The following is a 22,666-nucleotide window of genomic DNA, read 5'->3' as shown; positions in this document are numbered from 1 at the left end:
GGAAACAAACATGAAGATCGAATAAATTCGTATTCAGATGACTGCGAACAGAAACCAAAACGGCGAAACGAAAACAGTTTTCACTTCTTCCCTCGAGCATCTCTTTTACTTTTTTTGTTTTTCCCCATAATAATCTGTATTTTCTAAAAGACGATGTACCTTTGATCTCTACCCTATCGATCGCCATCTCCGCCGTGAGGTCCTATCACCTTTGCCCTCAACTGTCGATTGTGCCCTCGTTCGTCGCCCTCCCCTTGTCCGTCCATCAATGGAGCCATGTTGTCGGATCTCGACACCACCGGCTCTCCATCGAATTGATAGTCGCGTCTCCACCATCACAATAGGAGCAGCCTTGCTACAGGCTCTCCTACTATTAGAGTGAAGCTAAGGGACATGACAGCAAGGGAGACAATGGAAAAGTGAGCGGAGTTGGGGAACAGGAGGGATGGATGAGGAGGATGACATAGGGCTAGCATATGGAGAGCAGAGGGGAAGCGAGGGCAACGACGATCGTAGCGACAGAGAGGAGGAGGTCGATTGATAGAGAAGAAGCAAAGATGGAGTTGCAATGGTGAATGCACGACTACTATCTCGATGAAGAGCCAGTGATGCCTAAGATTCAACGAATGGGAAGGATGCATTTAGGGGAGCCGTATAGTCGAGATCGGACTAATTATAGATTAACCATATAGTTAGTTACCTTCAGACATGCATGCTTCAGATACCAACAGTTCTGCCTATAGAATAACAAGGATGAGATTAGTGTGCGGTAAAATAGTGACACGAAAAGGACCGCTTGGATTACCAAGGAAAAGATGCATGAATATGACATGTATGGAAGGTACGGACAGCATCCTTGAAAGAAAATGACAGGTCCATTCCAGAGACTATGGAAGTTTCCTACTGCAACCAAACAATGAAGAGGTGCCGCGTCATAGAACATCGAACCCAGTCCTATCCCTCTCATATATTAATTACATCACTTTTGTTTGGTAACTTACAGAATCTTAATCAACGACAGATATAGAAAACAATCAAATAAACTTGCAGTCAATAAACCACTGCACCACATAACCAGTAGCATGAACTGCCTACTTATTTTTGACAACACTATATGTATGTGCAATCAAAAAGAGGAACAAAAAAGAACAGTTTTAACTACTTTTTGCGTACGTTGGCTCTTAGTGACTGAAAATGAGCAGCTATAGAGTCATAATCAGGAAGTTTCGGATGAACATGAGAAGCATTTTTGAAAGAACTTTCCCGTGAAGTTGGCTTCTCGCTTGAGCTTGATGACGTAGGTTTCTCATTGTTTTCTTTAACAGAAGACTGTCTCCGCTCATCTTGTGATACGTTTGGATTTCTCTTACCTGTAGATGATTCGGCCAGTAAGTGTTTTGGTGAAGTTTCTTCAGCCAATGAGTGCGGTAGCCGAGGCTTGGAATTCTCTCTGTGATCCAAATCTCTGGTGTGCTTTGTTGTGCCAGAAAAAGATTCAGTTGCAGAACTTAGCCGAGAAGACTTGGATTCCTTTACCATGCTCGTAGCAGACTGGTCAGAGGTTCTAGGAACTTTATCTTCTTTAACAACTGGTGATGTAGGCCTTGTTCTTCGAGAAAGCTTAACATCATTACTGCCTCCTCGCACGTAAGTGGTTCGTGGTGCTAGTTCCTCTGCCTCATTGTCATCTATGCTAGAGTAATTGATTGGCATTCTGGAGCTTGTCTCAGTATATGCTTTGACACGTGATTTCTGATTATCGAGTCCCTGATCCAGAACTTCAGAGCTCAGCAGTGTCTTGTTTGGGTGGTTTACAGTTGACTTCTCCATGGAAGTGACAATATTCAACTTCTGGCTTTTAGGAGTTGAAATGCTACTGTCTCTCCGCTGTCTATTCCCAGCAGTAGAAATGTGCTCTTCCTTGCTATCTACACTTGGGTTTACGTATGAGGATCTTAAGATCGATTCCCTGTACTCTTTCCTTTGTTGTAGTCGGACATATGACTCATGAACTGGATCTTCAAAATCTTCAGATGTATCATCTATTGCACTGTTCAAAGAGGTTAATGAACCTCCAGACATTGATCCTTTATGCCCAACATCATAATTTGCAACTTGTCCTCCATCTTCAAGATCTGTGTCGGTCTTAGCTTTTGAAGCTCTCATCTTAGGCCTGAAAGCATTTGCATGTACATCTTTACTAGGTTTTTCTTCATTTGTAACTTCAATACTTGAGAACCTGGACATACCAAAAGAAATTTCTTCCTCATTCGTGAGAGAAATATCATCTGAATTTGTTTTCAACCTGGGCGAAGCATCAGTACTGGTGTTTCTTAAATAGGGTGTACGAGTGTAGCCTCTATTTCTCAATCCACCAGTTAATCTTCCAAAGTTCAAGACCTCACTTCCATATCTTTCATCCAGCTCTTCTTCTGTTCCTATATGATTATAGTTAGGAGATATGCTATTTCTTTGTGTTTGCTGGTTTTTATGCACACTAAGGCCAGATCTCCAACTTTCCTCATTAGGGCTTGGTTCCACTTCAAATTTCTTGGCACTAGGAAGGACAGCTGGTGGAGAACTCCCGTTACCTTCATCAACTTCCACGGTATCGTCCATGAGATATGTTCTGTTACCATGCTGTGATGTTATTGAGCCTTTCCTGGAGCTGGTGTCGGTGTGCAGAAAACTGCTTGGTCTCATATCTGTCACATGCTTCGATTTCTCTAACTCATCTTCACTCTCAGAACCAGGATCTTCAGAGTCATATTTTGGGGAGTCAAACTTTGGAGGTAGATAGTCATCAGAATCTGAATGGAGGTTAGCCTTTCTGGTTGATTCTGAATAATCGGTTCTATCAGATTCTCTCCAAGAATGCAGCTGTGATCTGCTTTCATTATTTAGAGATCCGCTAGTGTGTTCCTTGTTGCTAAAAGAGTCCATGTTCAATGAGAAACTAGAAGATTCTTCTCTTGGTTGTTGAAAAAATGAATCCAACATATTTTCTTCACTGTGCCTCTTAAGGAAGGAGTGATCATCAGTATCATAATCATAGTTGTCATAAACTACATCAGAAATATCACCTCTGGTGTTATTCTCGTGGTCATCCGTAGTTGTATAATCATCAAAGGTACTAGAATAAACAGAAGAAGCTAATATGTTGTCTCTTGGATCATAATTCTCATTTTCATCATTCTTTAAATTCTTAGATTCAGATTCTGGATCAGAGAAGCTTTTCTCAGAATTATCATATGACTTGGCATTAGATTCTCGACCATCAATTTCTGACACCACATCTCTGAATGACGAACCACTAAATTGAGACTTTTCTGACACTAAATCATCTCCAGCTATATGATTACTGTTTAAGGTTTTATCTTCAGTAAATGTGCTGGTTTGTACCATGTCATCTTTCTGCGGAGTTTGCACCTTTGGTTTCACAAACTGAAGCCTTTGACTTTTATCATCCTCCTCGGTTAATGATCCTCCTACAATGTAGTTACTCCCTCGATATGAACTTTTTCCTGACCCAGGCCCTTCACTTTTGATGACATGTGCAGATGACTTATATGATCCACTAGAAGGTTGTCGAGAAATACTCCCGCGACTTGCTAGTTCAGCAGCAGCTCTAGCTGCCATGCTAGCCCTTTCAGCAGATTCAGCAGCTGCCTCAGCAGCGGAAGTTGCATCCTTAAATTCCATTTTCCAATTTGAGCGATGCACCGAAGCACTCTCCCCCTTCACATATGCTGATTTGACCTCTTGCAGATCAGGCATAGTCTCTGTTTATTAGATCAAAAGGGAAAACAGAACATGATAAGATAATTAATAAAATTCGTATAATAAGAAAGTTCATCATACAAAGTGCTATCCAATTTTTACACTAGTTAACATATAACACCACCTTTTGGTTCGCTCGCCTTTCTATTGTGAGACACCTTGATGGTTGATTCATTGTCCCAACTATTAACGGATGATGGCTTGACATCAGAGGATTTGATTGTCATCTTCTCAGCGGCAATAAAAGAGGATGGGCCATCCTGCTCAAATCCAAATTCAATAAGCTTTAGACATAACTGCATCCTGGGGCTTATAGCCACACAATAATATTTGATGTCATCTGATTACCAGAAGGTCATCTTTAGGCTTCTGGACTTGCTCTTCAAATGCTTTTGAATCCCATTTGACATCATGTTCTTTAGCAACTTCATTCAAGACTTTGATTTTAATCTGAACATCAGGAGCTTTTGCTGACAATTTCTCAACCATCTAAACCATAGGAGATTAAAAGGCGACAGTAAGAAGCAAGTCACATGGGTCACAAAGAAAAGGAAGCAATAACAAACAAGGAAAGTTCATTTCATTATGCTATTCCATATCGGCAGAGGACAGAAACTACAGGAACTCACCATGCGGCTAACTCCACATTCTGGTCGAACTTCAATAGCAGCAGTAACAAAATCTTTACCGTACTTTGCTTGAAATTGTTTGCGAATATCCATAAGTTCTGGAATGTCTGCACATCTTGGGGATGCAAATATCACACTAGATATTGCTTCCTTCAGATCTATGGGGCAGTTCCTACAAGAAGAGAGTCTTGCAACATTTGAACAATGCTAGGAATGATCTCATGGACAAAACAAAAATTACATTAAAAAATCTTGATCACATCATCTTAAGTGAAAAGTGAAGGACGATATCTGCACCCATATAACTGATAAAAGAAAATAACTGAGAATTGTGACTCCCTGAAAAAGTGGCAAAGACACTAATATTTATCGTACCACGATGGATTATATCCATTCAGATTTCACTTTGGAACCAAAAACTGTAATTTAATGTCATTAATATGATGTTTGAGACATTGATTACGTGCCTGTTGATCAAAATTCTGCTCAGTTAAGGATCAATGGTTAAGCAATTTACAACAGGAACTTATAAGTTGAGGCAGCAGAATTTTGCTGGAACATCACTTTTAAAAAGATCTCAAATCAGTCATATTATCCTGGCATACTCATATTGGATAAGACCAGCTAGGGTTGGAATGCCAAATATTTCATAATCTTGTTTGTATCTAAAAGATGTCAGCTAGCTTAGTTGGTAAAAACATTGACACTTAACCTTTCCGTCTTTGCCACAATCATTCCAAAAAAGATAAAAGTATGGTTCAACATAACAGAAGTTATTTAATCTTATATGACAATCAAACACCTACATGGAGAGATAGATATAAACACAAACATGTAGTTTTTTTCCTTCTCCGGAGGGGCTAAAAAGGGAGTGGAAAGAACAAAAGAAGATAAGTTAAGAGGTTGGTACGAATTAAGAATGTATAGAATGAAAAGCAAAGTGATGTAGATGCTAAGTTACATACTTTTGTGACTCAATTATAGGCAAACGTGATTCGATAAGTTCACAGTATATCTGAATGAGATCATATGCTGACATAGTTTTCTCTTCCCTGATAACATGTTCTACCTGCAAGCAAAACATTAAACAAATGTTCAAATGTAGAAATTATGGAAAAGCTACTGAGTTTTTATCAGAGAACTTAAATGTAGCTCAATATTCCAATATCAATGAGTGATATTACTGGTATCAGCATCAACGACATTCAATTTAGAAGTCATGAACACTGATCTAAGAGTGACCAGTTTACGCTTTGCTAAGCACCATTTATACATAGAATAATAGACAAGCATAGCATAGTTATTAGAACCTGCTACATGTGAGACACAAAAGTCCAGTTAATTAGCATATTACCATTTACTACTGTCCAATAGACAGGTATCAAAACAGTAACCAGTTCAGATACAAAACATAAGATGATGATTTGATGTATCTATCTCTATGTTTAAAGTATGCTAATATTTTACCAGTTATTATATGACCATGGAGACTACATGTTCAAAGACAGTAAATTCATACTAAAGCAGTTAATCAAACAGCTGCTTAAATAACTTGGCACTCAGAACAGCACACTCACAAAAAAACCAAAGATAAGAATGTAATACAAGCATAATATGCAAGGTTGACATCCGATGTGAAAAACTGGACACTTCTGAAGATAACAAAGGCTAGCTTCAATACAAGATGGATTTGGATATGATTGGTATTTGATCAAGCACCGAATTTCAAAGCAAACCACATAGAAGTATTTGAGACAGGTTTTTCTTTTTGCACAATATAAGAAAATGAGCTGATTACTCATTCAGATCAAATTGATTTGAAGGGGCTTCGTTAAGCATTTCAGATATTTGGGCTAATTAACCTATTTCTTTTCTTTAGTTAAACTACTAGAACCAATTTGGTGACTCCATTCGTTGTCAATTATGATGATATGTCATTTATCCAGCATGACAGAAAACATTAAATTAAATCAAAAGAAGTTAAAATTTTATTCTCGCCTTTAGAAGTCAATCTTACAATGAAAAATGATTTAGAATTTACGGTTTTGTTGTTGTCGTCGTCATCGTGATATATGCTTTAAAAAGGGAACAACAAAATACATACAATTCGATCAAGGCTCTTGATTGTTTTTCTCAAATATTAATATATTTGCTATTTTGTTTCTATACCAGCGTAAATTAGGCAAAAAGTAAACAAAATCGAACCCGAATCCGAGCGGTTTGTTCCTGGCCGCTCTCCAGGAGCTGAGCCAAATCCCGCCGCATCTGCCTCACCGAGGCCTCCCTCTTGTTCTTGAGCAGCTTCATCCGAGACACCGCGAGCTTCAGCGACGTCTTGCTGCCGCCCGATCCAAACCATAACAAAACGAAACCGATCAACCCCCATCGTCAGCCGAATATCCAAGATCAGAGAAACCAAACAACAATAGCACTTCAACCAAGGATCCACATGCGGAGCTCACCATTTCACCGGCTTGAAGCTCCTGGGGAGCAGCTCCGAGATCTTCGACTTGGCGTGCATCCTCCACCCGCCGAATTCGATTTGGCGCAGAGATCGAGGATTATCCGGCAGGCCGATACGGATCGAAAACCTAATCGATCTGTCGCAACGTGGAGGGGCGATCGGATGCAACCTCCCTCGCTCTGACGACTTCACCCCTCGCGTGCCCGATAGGGGAAGATAATACCGGACGAGCAAATCTTCCTCCGATTTCTATTCGGTGTGACGTAACTGTCCCTCGACGCACAAAAGGGGAGGCGCGTCTTCTTGTTGTTGGACAGGGTATTCCCGGGAATGAAGAGACCAACCGTGTTCTTATCTACGCGACGCGAATAAGCCGTCGGATCGGGATCCGACGGATACAAATCCATTGCAAGATTGGGAGTGGAAGTGACGCGTTCTTCCCCATCGTGTTTGGCGGGCTCGTCGAAGAGTTGAGGAAGGTACGGGCGACGACTATTGGGGCAGTGGATTCCGGGTCAACGAGGTCCGCTGCGCGGGTGGTGAACAAGTAATGATGGGCTCCACAACGTCGATGGGGCGGAAGGTTCGATTGTTGCCGCTCGTTGGAAGATGCTCATTGAATCTTCCGCTTGTTTTCTTTACGGAGGAAACATTAGACTCTGTGACGTAAGCATTCAAAAAAATCACGTCGTAAATATCTTAACATGTCGACAGATATTTTATGTTGGAAGAGTAATCAAAAGTAAAAGACTGTTTTATTCTACAATAATAAATAATTTTACCATATGAGTAATAGTCATATTAATAGATTGGTTTACCACTGAACTATAACTATAATAATAAATGATTTCATCTTGTGGTCAACAAATGTAGCATTAGATATTTATAGTATGCATTCAATAACTTGCTATGGTAGAGCTTTCATAGCTTGCAGAAAGAAACCAATACTGGACTTTCATCAACTATATCAATTACATCCAAAAATATATATAAATATAATCTTAAATATTTAAGTATTTTCCAAGAAGAGTGATTAATTTTATATGAGATTGTTGTAACAGGAATAGATATAAGTTAATGCAACATGTACTAGAATCATGGTTATTAGTTGCTTATGTATACTATATGGTTGATTTTGCTGAATAAGGCTTCCGGTCAAAGGATCTGCTGCCAATTTTGACCGATCCGATCCGGCCCAATCTGATTTATTTCCATGTATTAATTGGTCCACGATTGAAGGCTTTGACAGTTGCCTTTTGCTTTCCTAATTCTTCATAGAATATATATATATATATATATATATATATATATATATATATATATGGGCGATTTTTTGGTTTAAAAAATTATATTCTTGATATTTGTTAATCAGTATCTCTTATTTTATTTTTTAAAATAATATATTTAATTTAAAAAATACCTAAATATATTTATTTTAGTCTGTTATAATGTTTTGACTACCACAGTAAAAACACTATAAAATATATTTAAAATATTATAAATGACTTATAATCTCAACCGAACTAATGAGGAGACTAAAAACATTACATTGTAATATTCTATAAGCGATGACAATCTAAAAGATACAATATGACGTCATTCACAATGATAAAAAGTTGACCAAAAAATACTTTTGAGGGGTATTTTGAGTATTTTTAAATTAAAAATATTGTTTGAGATAAAATAAAAAAATATTTTTAGAAATACCTAAAATATGAATATTTTTAATAGAAAAATCATCCTATATATTTATTAAAATATTTTAATCATTTATACGTATGTTATCATCGAGCCAACGGACCAAACTTAACCACTACTAATCATGGTTACAGTGAGTGAAAAAAAATAAATATTTAGTAGCCTCAAATATTCCTTTTAATTTAACAAAGCATATTATTTCTCATTCATTAAATTCAAATGAAAAGAGATAAGTAGGAAGAGTCGTAATAATTTTCAACACTGTTAATGTTGATTAAAATTTCAATGTGTCGATAATCGACCGATAGACTACACCAATATGAGTATACATACATGAGAAACTAAAATTGAGAAAATCAAGTACAAAAATCATGAAAGGATAATTCATATGTTCATCTAATATTCATCATCTCCATTTAATTCTTCTGATTCATTCCATGCTTAATAATACCTGCCTTTCGGCTTATTTGCATTCACCACAGAGGTCTGTACTGTCCGATTCAGAGATGCTGATGATGTCAAAAAGCCTTGGGGATGAAAAGATCAAGCGTAGTGTCTGTTCTTGTCGTTTCAATATAGGAAACGTGGGTCATCGATCAACCGCAAACCTATCAAAGCATTAGAAGATACATTTATGATTTTGAAGGACCACACAGATGCAGCAAACTCGATCTGAGAAAGGGAAAAGGACAATGAAAGCACAACATGTCACAATGAGAATTCAGATACTTGATCTATAAGAAGTGACCCAAATATACAGCTATACCACCAAACTGGGAGTACCCTCTTCATCCTTCTTTCATGTTAAAGGGTTTCTCTTTCTTGCAAATCGAGTACCCAATTATGCCAAAGTTCTGCTATCCCATCAGTTCTATGTTAGCTCACATATATGTTTGGAGACCATAAAAGATTATTATTTCTATTTGCATGTGAAGGAAAAGATGAGCCAAGTAAATGATCTCATACCCACAGCTTCTTGTTGCCCTGAAACAGCAGCACTCCTGGAATGGCAAAGAAACAGGAACCATGTGCTTCTTATATTGTATTAGAAGCTTGGCTGGGAGGCCCAGGCTCATCCACACAGTCAACATGATGAAAACACAGTGGGCCACCAAGAAGCATGTCCTGTTCTATTGTCACATGCCAAACATATCAATTGAAATGGAATCCAGAAAAAATAATGCATATTGAATGAATTCCACAAGTTCATGATGACTAAAAGATATTTTTGCATCTGAAGTGTCATTGGTGCAAATCCTCAACTTAATCTGACATCAAAAGGAAGCCACATATGACTTCAAGCAGTGCAAGCATTGGTCCAATGTCATGATCACAGCCAAACCCAATTCACAACAAACAAAACCTCAACAAAAAGCAAGTGATGCTGTGACACAAGAAAAACATGGGCAGCTGCCTTTTAACAACATAGATGAGGATCAGCCACCAAAAGCTATCCACTAAAAACAGCATCAAAGTTCTGAATCACATGAAAAAATCCATTGTGAAGCAAAAAAAAACAAGGAATTAGTGCATATGGCTTCAGTAGAAAACATAAAATATAAATTTCCAGAACAGAGGAAATTTTGTTCTCAAATGGAATCAATAACCAGCCTTCTAATGAGATGGTAGCATCATATTCAGCTCAGAAAACCTGCAACGTCAAAGATTAGCCAGGTGTTTTCTTTTTTAATGATTCTGAACCTGAAACAAAAGCTTGTGTTACCTTTTTTTAATTGTTCTAAAGTGGTCGAGTGTCACCAACATATCCAGCAATACCAAGTGAATATATTCTCTTTCTCAAGAATCGTCATCTAGCACCAGAAGTTACCTCTGAAAAGAAGGCCACAACCATGGACACCATGCAGAAATTTAACAGGCCTATATTATCCACTGCTTTTTCTTGATAAGATACTTGGGCACTCCTTTTCCATCAGCATTGCAGCTAGATCCCTTGGCATAAAATATAAAGTCACAGGAATAGAATGCCAATTTGACATCAGGGTTTTGCATAGATAGATGATGGAACAAAGTTTCAACCAAAAGTGTGAAGCTCTATGCCATCCATCTATCTTGCAGTAAATCAAACACCTACTCCAAGAAGGCTGCTGCAGGCATCAGAAAATAATTCAGTGTAATTCGAAAATTAAATGAACTTGGATAGAGAATTTAGAATCCTAAAAAGCTCGATTTGCAACAGCCAAGAAGAAGACCGAGGCCACAACAAGTAGAGGAGTGTATCCATATAGGTCAATAAAATTTTACTCCGGAGCTGCTCTTCCGCAGACATAGAAAGGTCATGGAGGATACCAAGTTCAACTCCTCTTTAGAACTGCTGCAAGCGGCGGCTAGAGAACATAAGGAGTCAAGCAATCGAAGATGTGATCTGACTGACTATGACTGGGGGAGGAAAAGAAGAGATCGATGAATGCAAGTTAAAGATGGCTATGCTTGATTACTAGCTTATGCAACTCTTGGCAAATATGGTGAGTGCGCTTACAGATTATAGCTTTGTTGAATACTGGTACAAGTATAAACATCCACAATGTTCCATTGCTGTAACGTCTTCCACTGTGGCTGTCGGCGGTTATGTGGCGTTCAACTCCTGCGTAAGAGCGGCAATTAGCTTCTCCTTGGTGGGCTGCTCTGCGCCCGGCGATTTCACTACAAACGTGTGCAGGACACTGTCGCTGTTTGCAGCAACCTTCGAGTCCACCACATCGATCTGCAGGTCCTTGAGAGCTTGGATGACTTTGGAGACGGGGTGCACGTCGTGCGGGCAGCTCATGCGAACGATAACCTCGTCCTGTGCTGCCTCGACATCGATCTCAGGATGCATGTAAGCCCGGCGCTTGCGGTCCATGAATGACGGGTCGCCCCACATCTCCCTCTCCGCCTCCATCTCCTTGAGCTTGTTCTGGAGCTCGGTGATGTAGGATATGGCATCGCCGAGCAGGGAGGCCTTGTCCATCTTGGAGATATTGGGCACCACCGAGCGTAGGGCGTAGAACCTCTGGTTGAGCTTCTCCCTCCTCTGGCGCTCGGCTTCCACATGGTTGAGAGGCTCTTCCCGGCCGTTTGCGGGCTTCCGGCCCCTCTTCCTTGGCTTCCGCTCCTCCATCGTGCTTGGTTTATCCTCTTTGCATGGGGCTTCGACATCCGAGAGCTCCGTGTCCACCGCTCCCAAACGACCGACCGAGACGCCAACAGAAGCAGAATTAGCTTCCCCTGTGCTGAAATCGATTTGCCCCGACTGTGGCAGCGGATGCGGCATCGGTTGCTGGCGACGCGGTTGCGGCGCAGGCGGCGGCGGCTTCTGAGGCTGGGATTGGTTCTTCCGGAGGAGGTCTTGACCGACAACCCCGCTAATATGCCGACCATGTGGTGGTGCGCCATTGCCAACCTTCTGCTGGTGAGAGGTCGCGATGCGACTCTGATTCCATTGGAGCACCGTCGCACCATTGGTGGGCGGGATATTTTGATGGTGATCTCCATGCTTCGTGATCAACTCCGATGGCCTCTGTTCCGGCTTCACGATCAAAGCCCTGGCCCTCTCGTTGAGCTGAGCGTGCCCAAGGCGCAAGTCCCTCCCAAAGATCTTTGGATACTCCGCGACGTGGCCGCCGACCCCGAAACGGGAAGCCGAAACAGCGCCGTGGTTCTCACCTATCTTCTCCCCGGCCGCCAGCGCCGCCGCCGCCTTATTACGGCCTTGACCGAACACCGACCTAATCGTGTGCAGCGCTTCGAAGCTCTCCGGCACCGGATCCATCGAACCCAGTTCAAGCACTCCGGTGTCGAACGGCACGAAGAGGATCGTCCGGAACCCCGCCGACCTCGCAAGAAACGTCCGGACGCAGTAACTGGAGCACACCGGCGAGTTCAGCCCCGCCTCCGAGATCCATATGTGCTTTCCCGACGCAAGCGCCTTCCCCGGGGCATCCTCCCCTTTGGGGAACGAGAAGTACATGGACGCCAGGAAGTACATCTCCGCGTCGGTGATGCGGTCGAGCCGGAGCGCATAGTTCTCGTCGGCGGAGCCGCCGGCGAACGTGTGGAGCTTCTCGAGCACCCGCTTCCGCATCTTCTGGTTGGCGCCGTCGAGGGGGAGGCGCTGGATGCCGCCCTCCTCCTCTCCGTCACTGAGTTCGCGGCAGTGGCCATCGCCCCAGCAGAGGACAAGGTCACCGGACCCGGACCGGGAGATCTGCCAGAAGATGGCGTAGGCCCAGGCGGAGACGGAAGAGCAGGATGAGGAAGTGCCCTCGACGAGGTCCTGGAGCTTCGTCTGGAGGTCGGCGTCCCCGCCCCCAACGGCGGTGAGGTGGCCATCGGACAAGGACGTATGCAGAGCGTTGAGGTAGTCGAAGGCCTGGTGGCCAAGCACAGCCACCGCCACCTGCCGGTCCTCGTCGGACCAAAACGAGCCCATCCCCGTGCCAAACCCCTGCGACTCAACTCGCGCCCACTCCCACGGATTCAGAAATCTCGCAAGATCTCATGCACCATTCCTCATCCAGGCCTCGTCCTCAACACCGCAATTGAGATCGTGCGAACACAACTACCAACAAGGGATTCATCCCGCAACTCTCCGATTCCAATCACCGAAAGCAAAAGAGGGGAGCCTGCAAGTGGAGTCACGACGAAGATGGGGAGAGAGGAAAGAGGTAGAAGTGATGGGGAAACGAGCCCTACCCTCTTCGGAAGGCGAATACAGGGACCCCCCAGGGGGCGGACTCGTTAAAGTACACGTGGTGAAGCCAGTTACCTTGCGATTCGTGATGCAAGTTTGTCCCCCAGAGGTTATATAAACGTGGATCACCGAAGCCGAGCCGCGCCGAGCCGAAGCCAACTCACCGGCTAGAGAATGATCGTTACAAGGAAAGAGTTGGGTCCAGTGGAGCGTGGACCGACAGATGAGTCACGTGGTGGGGGTAGAAACTAAACAGAAGGACCTGCGGTCGACATCAAGGTGGGCAGGAAGACTAGACGACATGTGTTGGTTTGGTGCATTCTAATGGAGCCGATCTAATAAGCCAGCTCAACTTGGAATCACATGCCAATTTTGCCGGGTGAGGTAAGCCAAGGACTCGTCCTTCTTCAACAGATGTTGGCGTCAACACATCCGTCTCTGAACACACATCCATCTACGCATACGTGGAACCGATCACTCTGCACCGTTTTGTACGGTGAAAGCGATGTCGTGTTCATCTTTTCCTCTCCCTTGACCACGTGAAACAAGTTATTCGTCTGAGGCCGTCGTCCTACCCGTCCGGCACCCGCAAGTATCACGGGTCGTCTGGTGGGACCCGTGGCCACGGCTGGTGCACAGAATGGGTACATCCCACCACTGGCCTCCCACTAATTCTGCGTTGTTTTTTTGTACTATAGATCGGACGGCGGAATCATCGGCGGCACGAATCACGAGATGCTTTGCCTTCTTTCACGTGAAATCTGTGCTCCCACCTCGTAGAGCCACAGCCCGCCGAGGCGAAGCTGTATCTGGACCGTCCAATCTATCGCAGTCATCAGAGACACGTGAGAGGGTTAGGGGGCCACGTGACGACAGGCGTAACGCAAGCGTCATCCCGGTTGACCGTAGGCGGCGTTGGAGTGGATGGCAAGTCACGTACTCATCACCTCTCCGTCTCCGTTCCGTCGGCATTGATATATATATATATATATATATATATATATATATATATATATATATCAGTTAGGCAACAATGAATCATCGGCAAGTTTCAAAACAGGCATTAATTCTTCACGTTATACTTACCAGTTAGGCAGAGTAATGTTGATGGAAGGATACTGGAATCTATTCTATTTCAATCGATGCATTCCATGATCTAATTATTTTGTGATTATGAACATGGGTACCAGCATCCAAATAGGATCGGGGGATATATATATATAAATATATTCTTAATCAATCCTATAAATAATTTTCGTGCTCCAATATTAAATTTCTTGGCAGAAAGAGTGAAATCAATCAAGGCGGAGATTTGCATCGTGATCCGTGCCGTCGCTTGATGTTTGGAATGCTTCAATGTCAATGCAACGCTGAGTTGACCGGAAACATGAGTTTAACGCGACATATGTGGTGTGTCGCATGGTGGCACGTAGGAAACCACATAATGTTTCTTTCCATCTGGAGTCAATACCTTAAAAGATTCTTGAGTTGACCTATTCTATATATTGTGTTTTTATTGGACAGAAAAAGAATCAGAGACGTTTTAGATGCATTCAGATTGGTAAGCAGTCATTTAAGACTTAAATTGTTGTCAGAATATTTTAGGTGCAAGTCAAATGCAACATGCAATACTGCAGAATGGTCGTAATCGATCGAAAACAAATCAGGAGTTGAAATAGGGTTTTATGAAGCAACTCCTTTCAATTAACCTATCTTCTATAATTCAAAGAAAAAAGCTTCCTACCTCATGAGCTGGTCTAATAAAGATGAGATTTAATTAAATCTTTATCAAACTAGTTGACATATATAGATTGAGGGTTTTGAAAATATGGCAAATAAAGATTATTAATGAAAGAAAATCTAGCAAGATTTGCTAGAGAAAAGATAATGAAAAAATAAAACATAAAAAATCAGATAAATGATGGAATATAGTAAGTAAGAGGAAACATTTGTCAAACCACAATCTAAGAGATCTCAAGGAAAATGACAAGTCAGAAAATAATTATTCACTTGGAAGATGTCTTTCAAGTTTTTCAACCACAGGATATTAGCATCTCTTACTTTTTAGACTTGGCATTGACTTTGAGCGCCATGCCATGCCATGTGTGCAACGTTGTTGAGAAGATTAACACAAGTTGAAAGCGTCAACAAGAGGAGTAAGAGACCGAGCACAGCTTCTGCTATTAAGTAAGGTCTTCTAGTATGTAGTATGTTGATCATTATCTTGTTACTGACAGAATGAACCGAATCCAAACCAAGGCAAAAGCTTTAGCCTGTTGATGTTTGAGTTATCTTGTGGCTTGTGCAAGATAAAAGGAGAGATAAGATACACACCATCCATGAAGCTTGCAGAGTTCCCCAAGGTTACACACGTTTCAAAGGGAAGAACAAACGTGATTCACGAGAGAGCATTTGAGGTCGTAATCTTTTCAGGTTCAACATCGTGATGGTGGAAACCAGCTGATTATGTTTCTTCTTATATGTTATGCGTTGATTGCTTCCTGGGTGACGAGGAGGAGAAGAAGAAGAAGAAGAAGAAGAAGAAGAAGAAGGAAAAAGAGCATAGGAAACATCCTTGTCATCCGGAATGCTTCAGATAAAACAAAAGGATGGAAGATGGCAAGCAAGTTAAAGAAGACACGAGGCTGGAAGAATGAAGGAAGGTGATGTGAAATTATTGATTGCAGATGTGGATCGATTCACACACGAAAAATGGAGTGAGTGTAGAATTAGTCCTCCCTCGCCTTTGATGGCTTTAGTTGTATGAGTCACGAAGCTGTTCCATTGCGGGGAACAAAGCGTGAATCAGAAAAGGAGATGCACCGCTGTCTATCTCTAGAGAGACGAGCTAATTATTTCGTTGTGTTAACGAGATTCAATCCTTCGGCAAAAAATACAAGAGGTGGAAGAAAAAGTTGACAGACATGGAAGTCCAAGTCGCCGCCACTGTGGTCGACTTTTGTTGCCGTGGTGATATGGTGGATGTCAATCACGACAAGATCAGTCCGACTCAGTTCATATTTACATACGTCAAAAAATCTGATGGGGTCAAAGAGAGTCTCAAATATGAAAACTGTTTAGGGTGATCGTCGGTGATCAATGTATGAAAACCGAGGTTAGGTGGGGTTTTCGATACGATCATTTTGACGCTTTACTTAGTTCAGAATAGAAATTTGGACTAATTACATATTACTTCGTATATTTAAATCGTTGTGGTTCTTATATTTGATATAATTATATTATAATTCGTATAGTTCTGAAAGTAAAATAAATAATTTTATTTATCATAATATTATCAGTTATATTTATGAAAAATATAACATGTGACATCGATCAATACAAAAGTGATGGATAAAAAAATGTTATGTTTTCCATCAATACAGTTGATGATGTTATGACAAATTAGATCATTTGTTTCATTTTCAGAATTATATGTAAATTTTTTAGATAAATAAATCGTAATACTAATAGAGTCTAAATATAAAAAATAATATGTAATTAGCTATAGAAAGTAAAGGTTGATGTAAACATTAACTGACCCAATGGATTTAAATAGAAAAAATATTATATGATACGAGCAAAATATTCTTTTGATATTTTATTTGGATTGATGTCGACATAGCTCAATAACTAATCCCTATCCCTTTTCTAATGGTGATCGAGCTACCACATGTTAGATCACATGATTGAGACAAATATTTCCTTTATCATCTCGGTATCGCAATAATGTCATACAACCTAATCAAAACATGACATAATTCTATGGTCTTCGAAGCTTATCTCATCTTTGTCAAATGCTATTTAGTTGTATGATAATGAAGAAAAAGAAAGAAAAAGAGTTTGTCCTTTAATCACTAACGTTAAACACTTGAATCCAATCTTAATGACCCAACACTAATTTGGATCCATAATCCGGTTCAGGAGAGTGAAACCCAATCCACATTTGGGCCGGATCAGCATTTTAGAGAACGATTAGGCCCATCAAAGACTTCGGTGTTAAGCTACTGCCTCCTCTCTCTCGTCCGCTCCGCTTCTTCCACTCCCATGGCTTCTTTAGCCTCGTCTCTCGCGCTCTCTCCATCGCCGGCTAAACTCCGTCCTCCTCTTCCTTCTCTAGGGTTCCTCTCCTCCGTTGCGATCTCCGCATGCCGATCCTTCCAGCCATCTCCCAGGGCCTGGATCTCCCGGCGGACGCTCTCGATTCGAGCGCTGACGCTGGATTTCTTGGGTTCTTTTTTCGAGGGAGGAGGGGATGAGGAGGGTGGTGGCCCCTCGGCGTTCTCCGCCGCTGCTCCTCTTGGGGACAAGGAGGAGCCGCAATGCCCTCCGGGTCTTCGCCGGTATGAGACCATGGCCGTGCTGCGCCCCGACATGACCGAGGACGAACGCCTTGCCCTTATTCAACGATACGAAGAGGTGATCATTCTTTTCTTCCCTTTTTTTCCTTTTCGTTCTCGAATTCGTGGAAATGCTAATTATTCTTTATTAATTGATACGATTTCCTTTTGATTTGTATTCTGTCATCATTTGCCGTTGATAAAGTGGAATAGAGTAAAATGCTAATTTATGTTAACACCAGAACTTGAACGAAGAAATTTCAAAGTTTTAGATTGACAATCTTCGACAAGCTCGCTAGATGTGCCAACATTTGAGTTTTGCTTTTTAGGAAGATATCATTTAACAGTAAGTTTTGGTTGATTTTAATTGTTCGTATAGTGGATTGCATTTGCAGGAAGTACATTAGACTAATGAAAAAGTAATGAACAGTGACTAAGTGCATAAAGCACGAGGAAAATGTGTTTCCATGGAAAAAGTTGTTGGTATGGTAGTATAGCTATGTTGGCAATTTTTGAAAAGCTAGATAGAGGACCAAGGTTTGAGGTCTTTAACAAATACTATTCAACCATAATATTTGGTTGATTCTAATTGTTCTTAGAGTGGATTGAATTTGCAGGGAGGCAACTAAAGTTATGAACAGAGACTAAATGCAGAAAGCATAAGGAGAATATGCTTTTGATGGAAATTGTAGTTGTACCATACCGTACCATATTGTATGGTACAGTACCGGTGTACTAGTGTACCAAGTTTTGTTCGGTATGATATGATACGGCATACTGAGCGGTACGCTTAAAAAAATTATAAAAATTAATTTTAGTACCAAGCTATATTAAATATAAAAACCGCAGCAATATAAAATTTCCATTAAGGCCACATTTGTGTGCTTTGTGCTGGCCTTTATAAATTGGGCCAAACCCTATCAATAGTTGTAGAAGAGGGAGCGAAGAGCTGCGGCATTGAGGGAACGATGGCAGTGGGCGCTGCAGCGAAGAAGCGAAGAAACAAGAAGAAGAAGAAGAAGAAGAAGAAGAAGGATAAGTGGGGGCAGCTAGTGGTCACGCCCGTGGAGGACACTGAACAAGGATGAGAAGAAAACCAGTTGTAGTGAGATGCCGAAGAACAGGTGGACGAGGAGGCGGTGCCGGGCGGCGGTGAGTCGTATGATCCCAACAAGGTGGTGGTGAGCTGGATGCCCTACTCAGCCACTGAGCAGTAGATCAGAGACTTGTTTAGGGACATCGGCCCCGTTGTCCAACTTTAGCTCTCCCGCTTCCCCGACGTTAGATCGGGATCGAGAAAGGGCGTGGAAGACGAGTTCGTGCCGAGGTTCGATAAGCTCAGGTTCATCGAGACGCTGATGACGGTGCATCGGTGACTTCGCGATACTCTTTCTCGACACTTCTCCCTCTTCTTCGAACGCCCTCTTCTTCCTCGTCTTGCCTCACCGCAGCCAGGCTGATACTGCCTGGTAGCGGGCGGTCCGTGTGCCGATCAGCTAGCGTATCGGGCGGTACAGAACGGTATTAAAAACCCTTGTAGTTGTAATAGAGAATGACTACTTATCAAATGCTTTGTGCTATATGTTAAACAAGATACAAAATGTTGACATCCCTTGAGAATTAAGCTCAGCTGAGCCCTGCTAAAGCATCTGCCTTCTTATCTACTTTTAGAAAATTAAATAATTGTGTGCATAATTGATCACATGAAAGCTAAAGTGAGCACGTGGAAAGATCCTGTCGATCTATTTTGCACTGAGCAGATAGGTTAGCTCTGGATGTGTTATGTATAGATGCTATATAATACGAAATCATACACATGAAAGGTGGATTTGACTGTTGGAAGCATAGGCTTTCTTGGTGCACATCAGTTCACAATCCAGTGTGTGGTCTTATGTAAAACATATCCAACATGTTGGTAACTTCACTACCCATATGATTATACTTTTCCAGATCCTTCTTCTTGGCCTTCATAACCATTGATAGTTCTAAGGAATCAAGAAAACATTATCACTTTTAACTCTTCATGTTATTGTCCTATAACAAAAGGTTGTGCTGTCACATATTAAGGAAAATCATTTTAGCCATAAGTGTCTCTAGGAAAGTGCCCTTTGCTAGACCATCACATTTCACTTTAGTGTGAAATCGATCTATGATCTTAATAAGGTAAAACACAGGAACTAATCATCTTGGCATACTCATTTTTAAAGATCCTCCCAATATCCAATTGCAGAATCAGAGAAAATAAGTTGTTGAATAAAATGCATTCCCTTTCATGTAAATTGTCATTTTAGCTGCCATCCTTTGAAATCTACATTTGGAGCACATTGAGAATCCTCGAGTTCATTGTTACAAAAAATTTGCCTAGGTGTGAACATGGTGTTTATGCTAAGATAGACAAAAAAACATGCTTAACTATTCTTTGGGGTTTTTCTTGTTCTTTTTAAGCTCAAGTAACAGAAAGGCACATTTCTCTGGTATATTTCATCTCTGTCATGTCTTTATGTTATGGATCCTAATTACTTGTTTGTTCAGTAAAATATTTCGGGAAGGAGAAGCAGCAGACAATAGAATTAGTTTCCAAAAAGGTGTTTTTCCTTTCACTGTAGGACCTGCTTTGTCCTTCTTTTCTTTTCAAGATAACTTTCCGTATATATTTCTCAGATACACATTGTTTTTCTTGTATAAATAAACCTTGAGAAAAGACCTACGAAATGAAAATATTATTATTCATTTGCCAGCATTACAAAGCCTTTCTGGAAGGTGGTGGAAGCTACACAGACTACATTTCACCACACACTGTTTTTTCTCACATTTAAGCTCATGTATAAAAGTGAGTTTCTTGTTTTCAAAAGTGTTCTATTGGTAAAATAATAGTTTTCTGGAACAGTCCAAAACAGTGAAACAATATAATGGAATCCATCCAATTCAGAATTTTTTTATGGTTGACATGCTAAACAAGATCAATTGCTTCGCCTATGGGTACACCTGCTGCCTATTTTTCATCCTTGACTGTAAACAAGATCACTAATCCTACCAGCTGATCATATTTATAACTGATTTTATTTCTTTTATGTGCTGACCGGAGGTATAAAGCTTTTCTAATGTTACTTGGTTCTAATTATCATCATTTCATCTTCTTGCTACTTGGTCCTATTTATAACAAGAACAAACCAGGAGTCTCAACCACTCTGCGTCATCTGCATGTATCGTATCAGTCCTTTATTATTCAAGAAAACATTTTGTGGTTGATTCTGCACTCATGTCGCGCATCTCACTTGTTTTGTATTGCTGGTCTTGGTGTGTGTTGATCTGTGACTATTTGGTTAGACATAACTGCAAATACGTTCGAGGGAGGAGTTCAATAAAACCCTGTTTTAAGAGAAGTTCAGGTTGTCTCTGTTGAAATTGGATTTTTTTTATTAAATGATAGTCATCTTCATTGCATGCTTGCCTAAGTTATGATAACATGACGAAACCATGTGATTTTTCTATTAGCATCACATGATCTTTGTTATTAAGCTAATTTCTATCATGGTACATGCTGCAGTTGCTCGTCGCAGGTGGTGGGTTGTATGTGGAAGTGTTTAACCGAGGAGTGATCCCACTCGCATACAGCATAAAGAAAAAGAACAAGGCAGGGGAGAGCAACACATACTTGGATGGCATATACCTTCTCTTCACCTATTTCACCAAACCTGAATCCATGGCTCTTCTCGAGTCGAGGCTCAAGACGGACGATGATGTTATCAGGTCAGCGAGCTTTAAGATACGTAAGCGGAAGTATTAGAATCTCATCTCATCAGGCTTTGTCGTATGACATGCTTATCATCCTTGACACTGATCACCTTGTTAACATAGGAATTGGTTGATGAATTCTTCTTCTGTTTTGTGAGATTGTCCCTTATGATTTTCCAACTGTGCCTTTGCTTTAGCGATCTCTTCCCAACATGTAGCTCGTTTCTTGGCCTTGGTGTTAATTGGTTTCTTGGCTTATTCAATCCACCAACAACATATAAAAAACTGGGATCGAGCCTTCTTTCTTGTTGATACGGTTATCATTTTTTATCAATCGGTACTTGACATACAAAATTCGTTTAACGCTTATTGGGCATGTTATGTCAACTTCGGAAATGACAAAAAAGTTTGTGAGACATGTTATGTTCAATGCTTATTGGGCATCGGTAGATTATTTAAAGAGAATATTTTTTCAACAAACATTGTATAAAAATAATGTTATATAAAATGGTCATTTTAGGTATGTTTCTATTCATAACTTACTAAACAAACATTTAGAGTTTTAAATGTCTATGGATATATATTAGCTTTGATATGGGAAGGTTTTATCGAGACATGAACGTCTTTTGTGCTCAAACAAACCAAAGCTAGAAAAGGGACAGTGGGACATGAGCTGCAGATATTTTTCATCTTCGTAAATGATCCCTCTCTGGCTGATGACTCAAGAAAAATGCAATGAGTTTGAATCAAATTGATGTTAAAATTTGATATCATCACTTGTTTTCCACCATCTTGTAACATGATTAGTAGTTATGCCTTTCAAATTACAGGTAGAGTCAAAACTACCGATTGGGAAGAGGATGAGAATCCAACATGTTACATGATGGGAGGCAGACTTCGAAATGCTCACAACAGCAGCAGCACGGAATAGGCTGAAGCCTTCCACCATGAGCGCAAAGGCTTGATGTTGCTATCGAAGCACCACCACACACACGATCACCATAATGGTGCAAAGGAAGGGCTGCTGCTACTGCTATCGAAGCACCACATGATCACCGTAAATGCAAATGTGGACCGGAAAGATCACGAGATGGTGCGTGCGACATGTCCACCATTCCTTGCTTTTGTTTATGGACTCGATTCACTGCTTCAGCGTGCGTCCATGGCTCGTTTGCTTTTCGCAGAAGAGTCGGATCCATTGCATCGCTCTCTTGATTGCTTTCTTGACCTAATTTTCCTCTTTCATTTCTAGACTGTTCGCATGTGGAGGATGGAATAAGGCGGACAACAGGCCGGCCTTTTTCATTGAAAACCGGGTGATGATATGATTATT

General features: G+C 41.1%; 3 protein-coding genes across 6 annotated transcripts; 1 reads left to right on the top strand and 2 right to left on the bottom strand.

The window, feature by feature from the left end:
* Nucleotides 1–935: 935 nt before the first annotated feature.
* On the bottom strand, nucleotides 936–7,127 carry LOC103985842 (uncharacterized). The gene is made up of 7 exons (XM_009403699.3): nucleotides 6,872–7,127; nucleotides 6,615–6,747; nucleotides 5,375–5,478; nucleotides 4,410–4,581; nucleotides 4,129–4,269; nucleotides 3,905–4,040; nucleotides 936–3,782 (listed from the first exon to the last, which is right to left on the bottom strand). The coding sequence occupies exons 1-7, from the start codon at nucleotides 6,928–6,930 to the stop codon at nucleotides 1,159–1,161; spliced, it is 3,369 nt and encodes a 1,122-aa protein (XP_009401974.2). The 5' UTR covers nucleotides 6,931–7,127; the 3' UTR covers nucleotides 936–1,158.
* A 1,685-nt stretch (nucleotides 7,128–8,812) lies between these two features.
* On the bottom strand, nucleotides 8,813–13,371 carry LOC103985850 (transcription factor MTB2). 4 transcript variants are annotated; one of them, XM_065138173.1, is made up of 3 exons: nucleotides 11,069–13,371; nucleotides 10,879–10,968; nucleotides 8,813–10,676 (listed from the first exon to the last, which is right to left on the bottom strand). In XM_065138173.1, the coding sequence occupies exon 1, from the start codon at nucleotides 12,998–13,000 to the stop codon at nucleotides 11,156–11,158; it is 1,845 nt and encodes a 614-aa protein (XP_064994245.1). In that variant the 5' UTR covers nucleotides 13,001–13,371; the 3' UTR covers nucleotides 8,813–10,676; nucleotides 10,879–10,968; nucleotides 11,069–11,155. The 4 variants fall into 4 exon arrangements, with proteins under 4 accessions (XP_064994245.1, XP_064994298.1, XP_064994183.1 ...); XM_065138226.1 differs by lacking the exon at nucleotides 10,879–10,968; XM_065138111.1 differs by having other exon boundaries at nucleotides 10,879–13,370.
* Nucleotides 13,372–17,272: 3,901 nt separating this feature from the next.
* Nucleotides 17,273–21,575, top strand: LOC135630991 (small ribosomal subunit protein bS6c alpha-like). Its single transcript, XM_065138356.1, has 2 exons — nucleotides 17,273–17,677; nucleotides 21,146–21,575. Exons 1-2 carry the CDS (start codon nucleotides 17,306–17,308, stop codon nucleotides 21,383–21,385), a joined length of 612 nt encoding a protein of 203 aa, XP_064994428.1. The 5' UTR covers nucleotides 17,273–17,305; the 3' UTR covers nucleotides 21,386–21,575.
* The last annotated feature ends 1,091 nt before the right edge of the window (nucleotides 21,576–22,666 follow it).

This window comes from Musa acuminata, chromosome BXJ1-1, assembly GCF_036884655.1.
Source record: "Musa acuminata AAA Group cultivar baxijiao chromosome BXJ1-1, Cavendish_Baxijiao_AAA, whole genome shotgun sequence".
Taxonomy (NCBI): Eukaryota; Viridiplantae; Streptophyta; class Magnoliopsida; order Zingiberales; family Musaceae; genus Musa; species Musa acuminata.
This window is presented reverse-complemented; position numbering and strand designations above follow the sequence as displayed.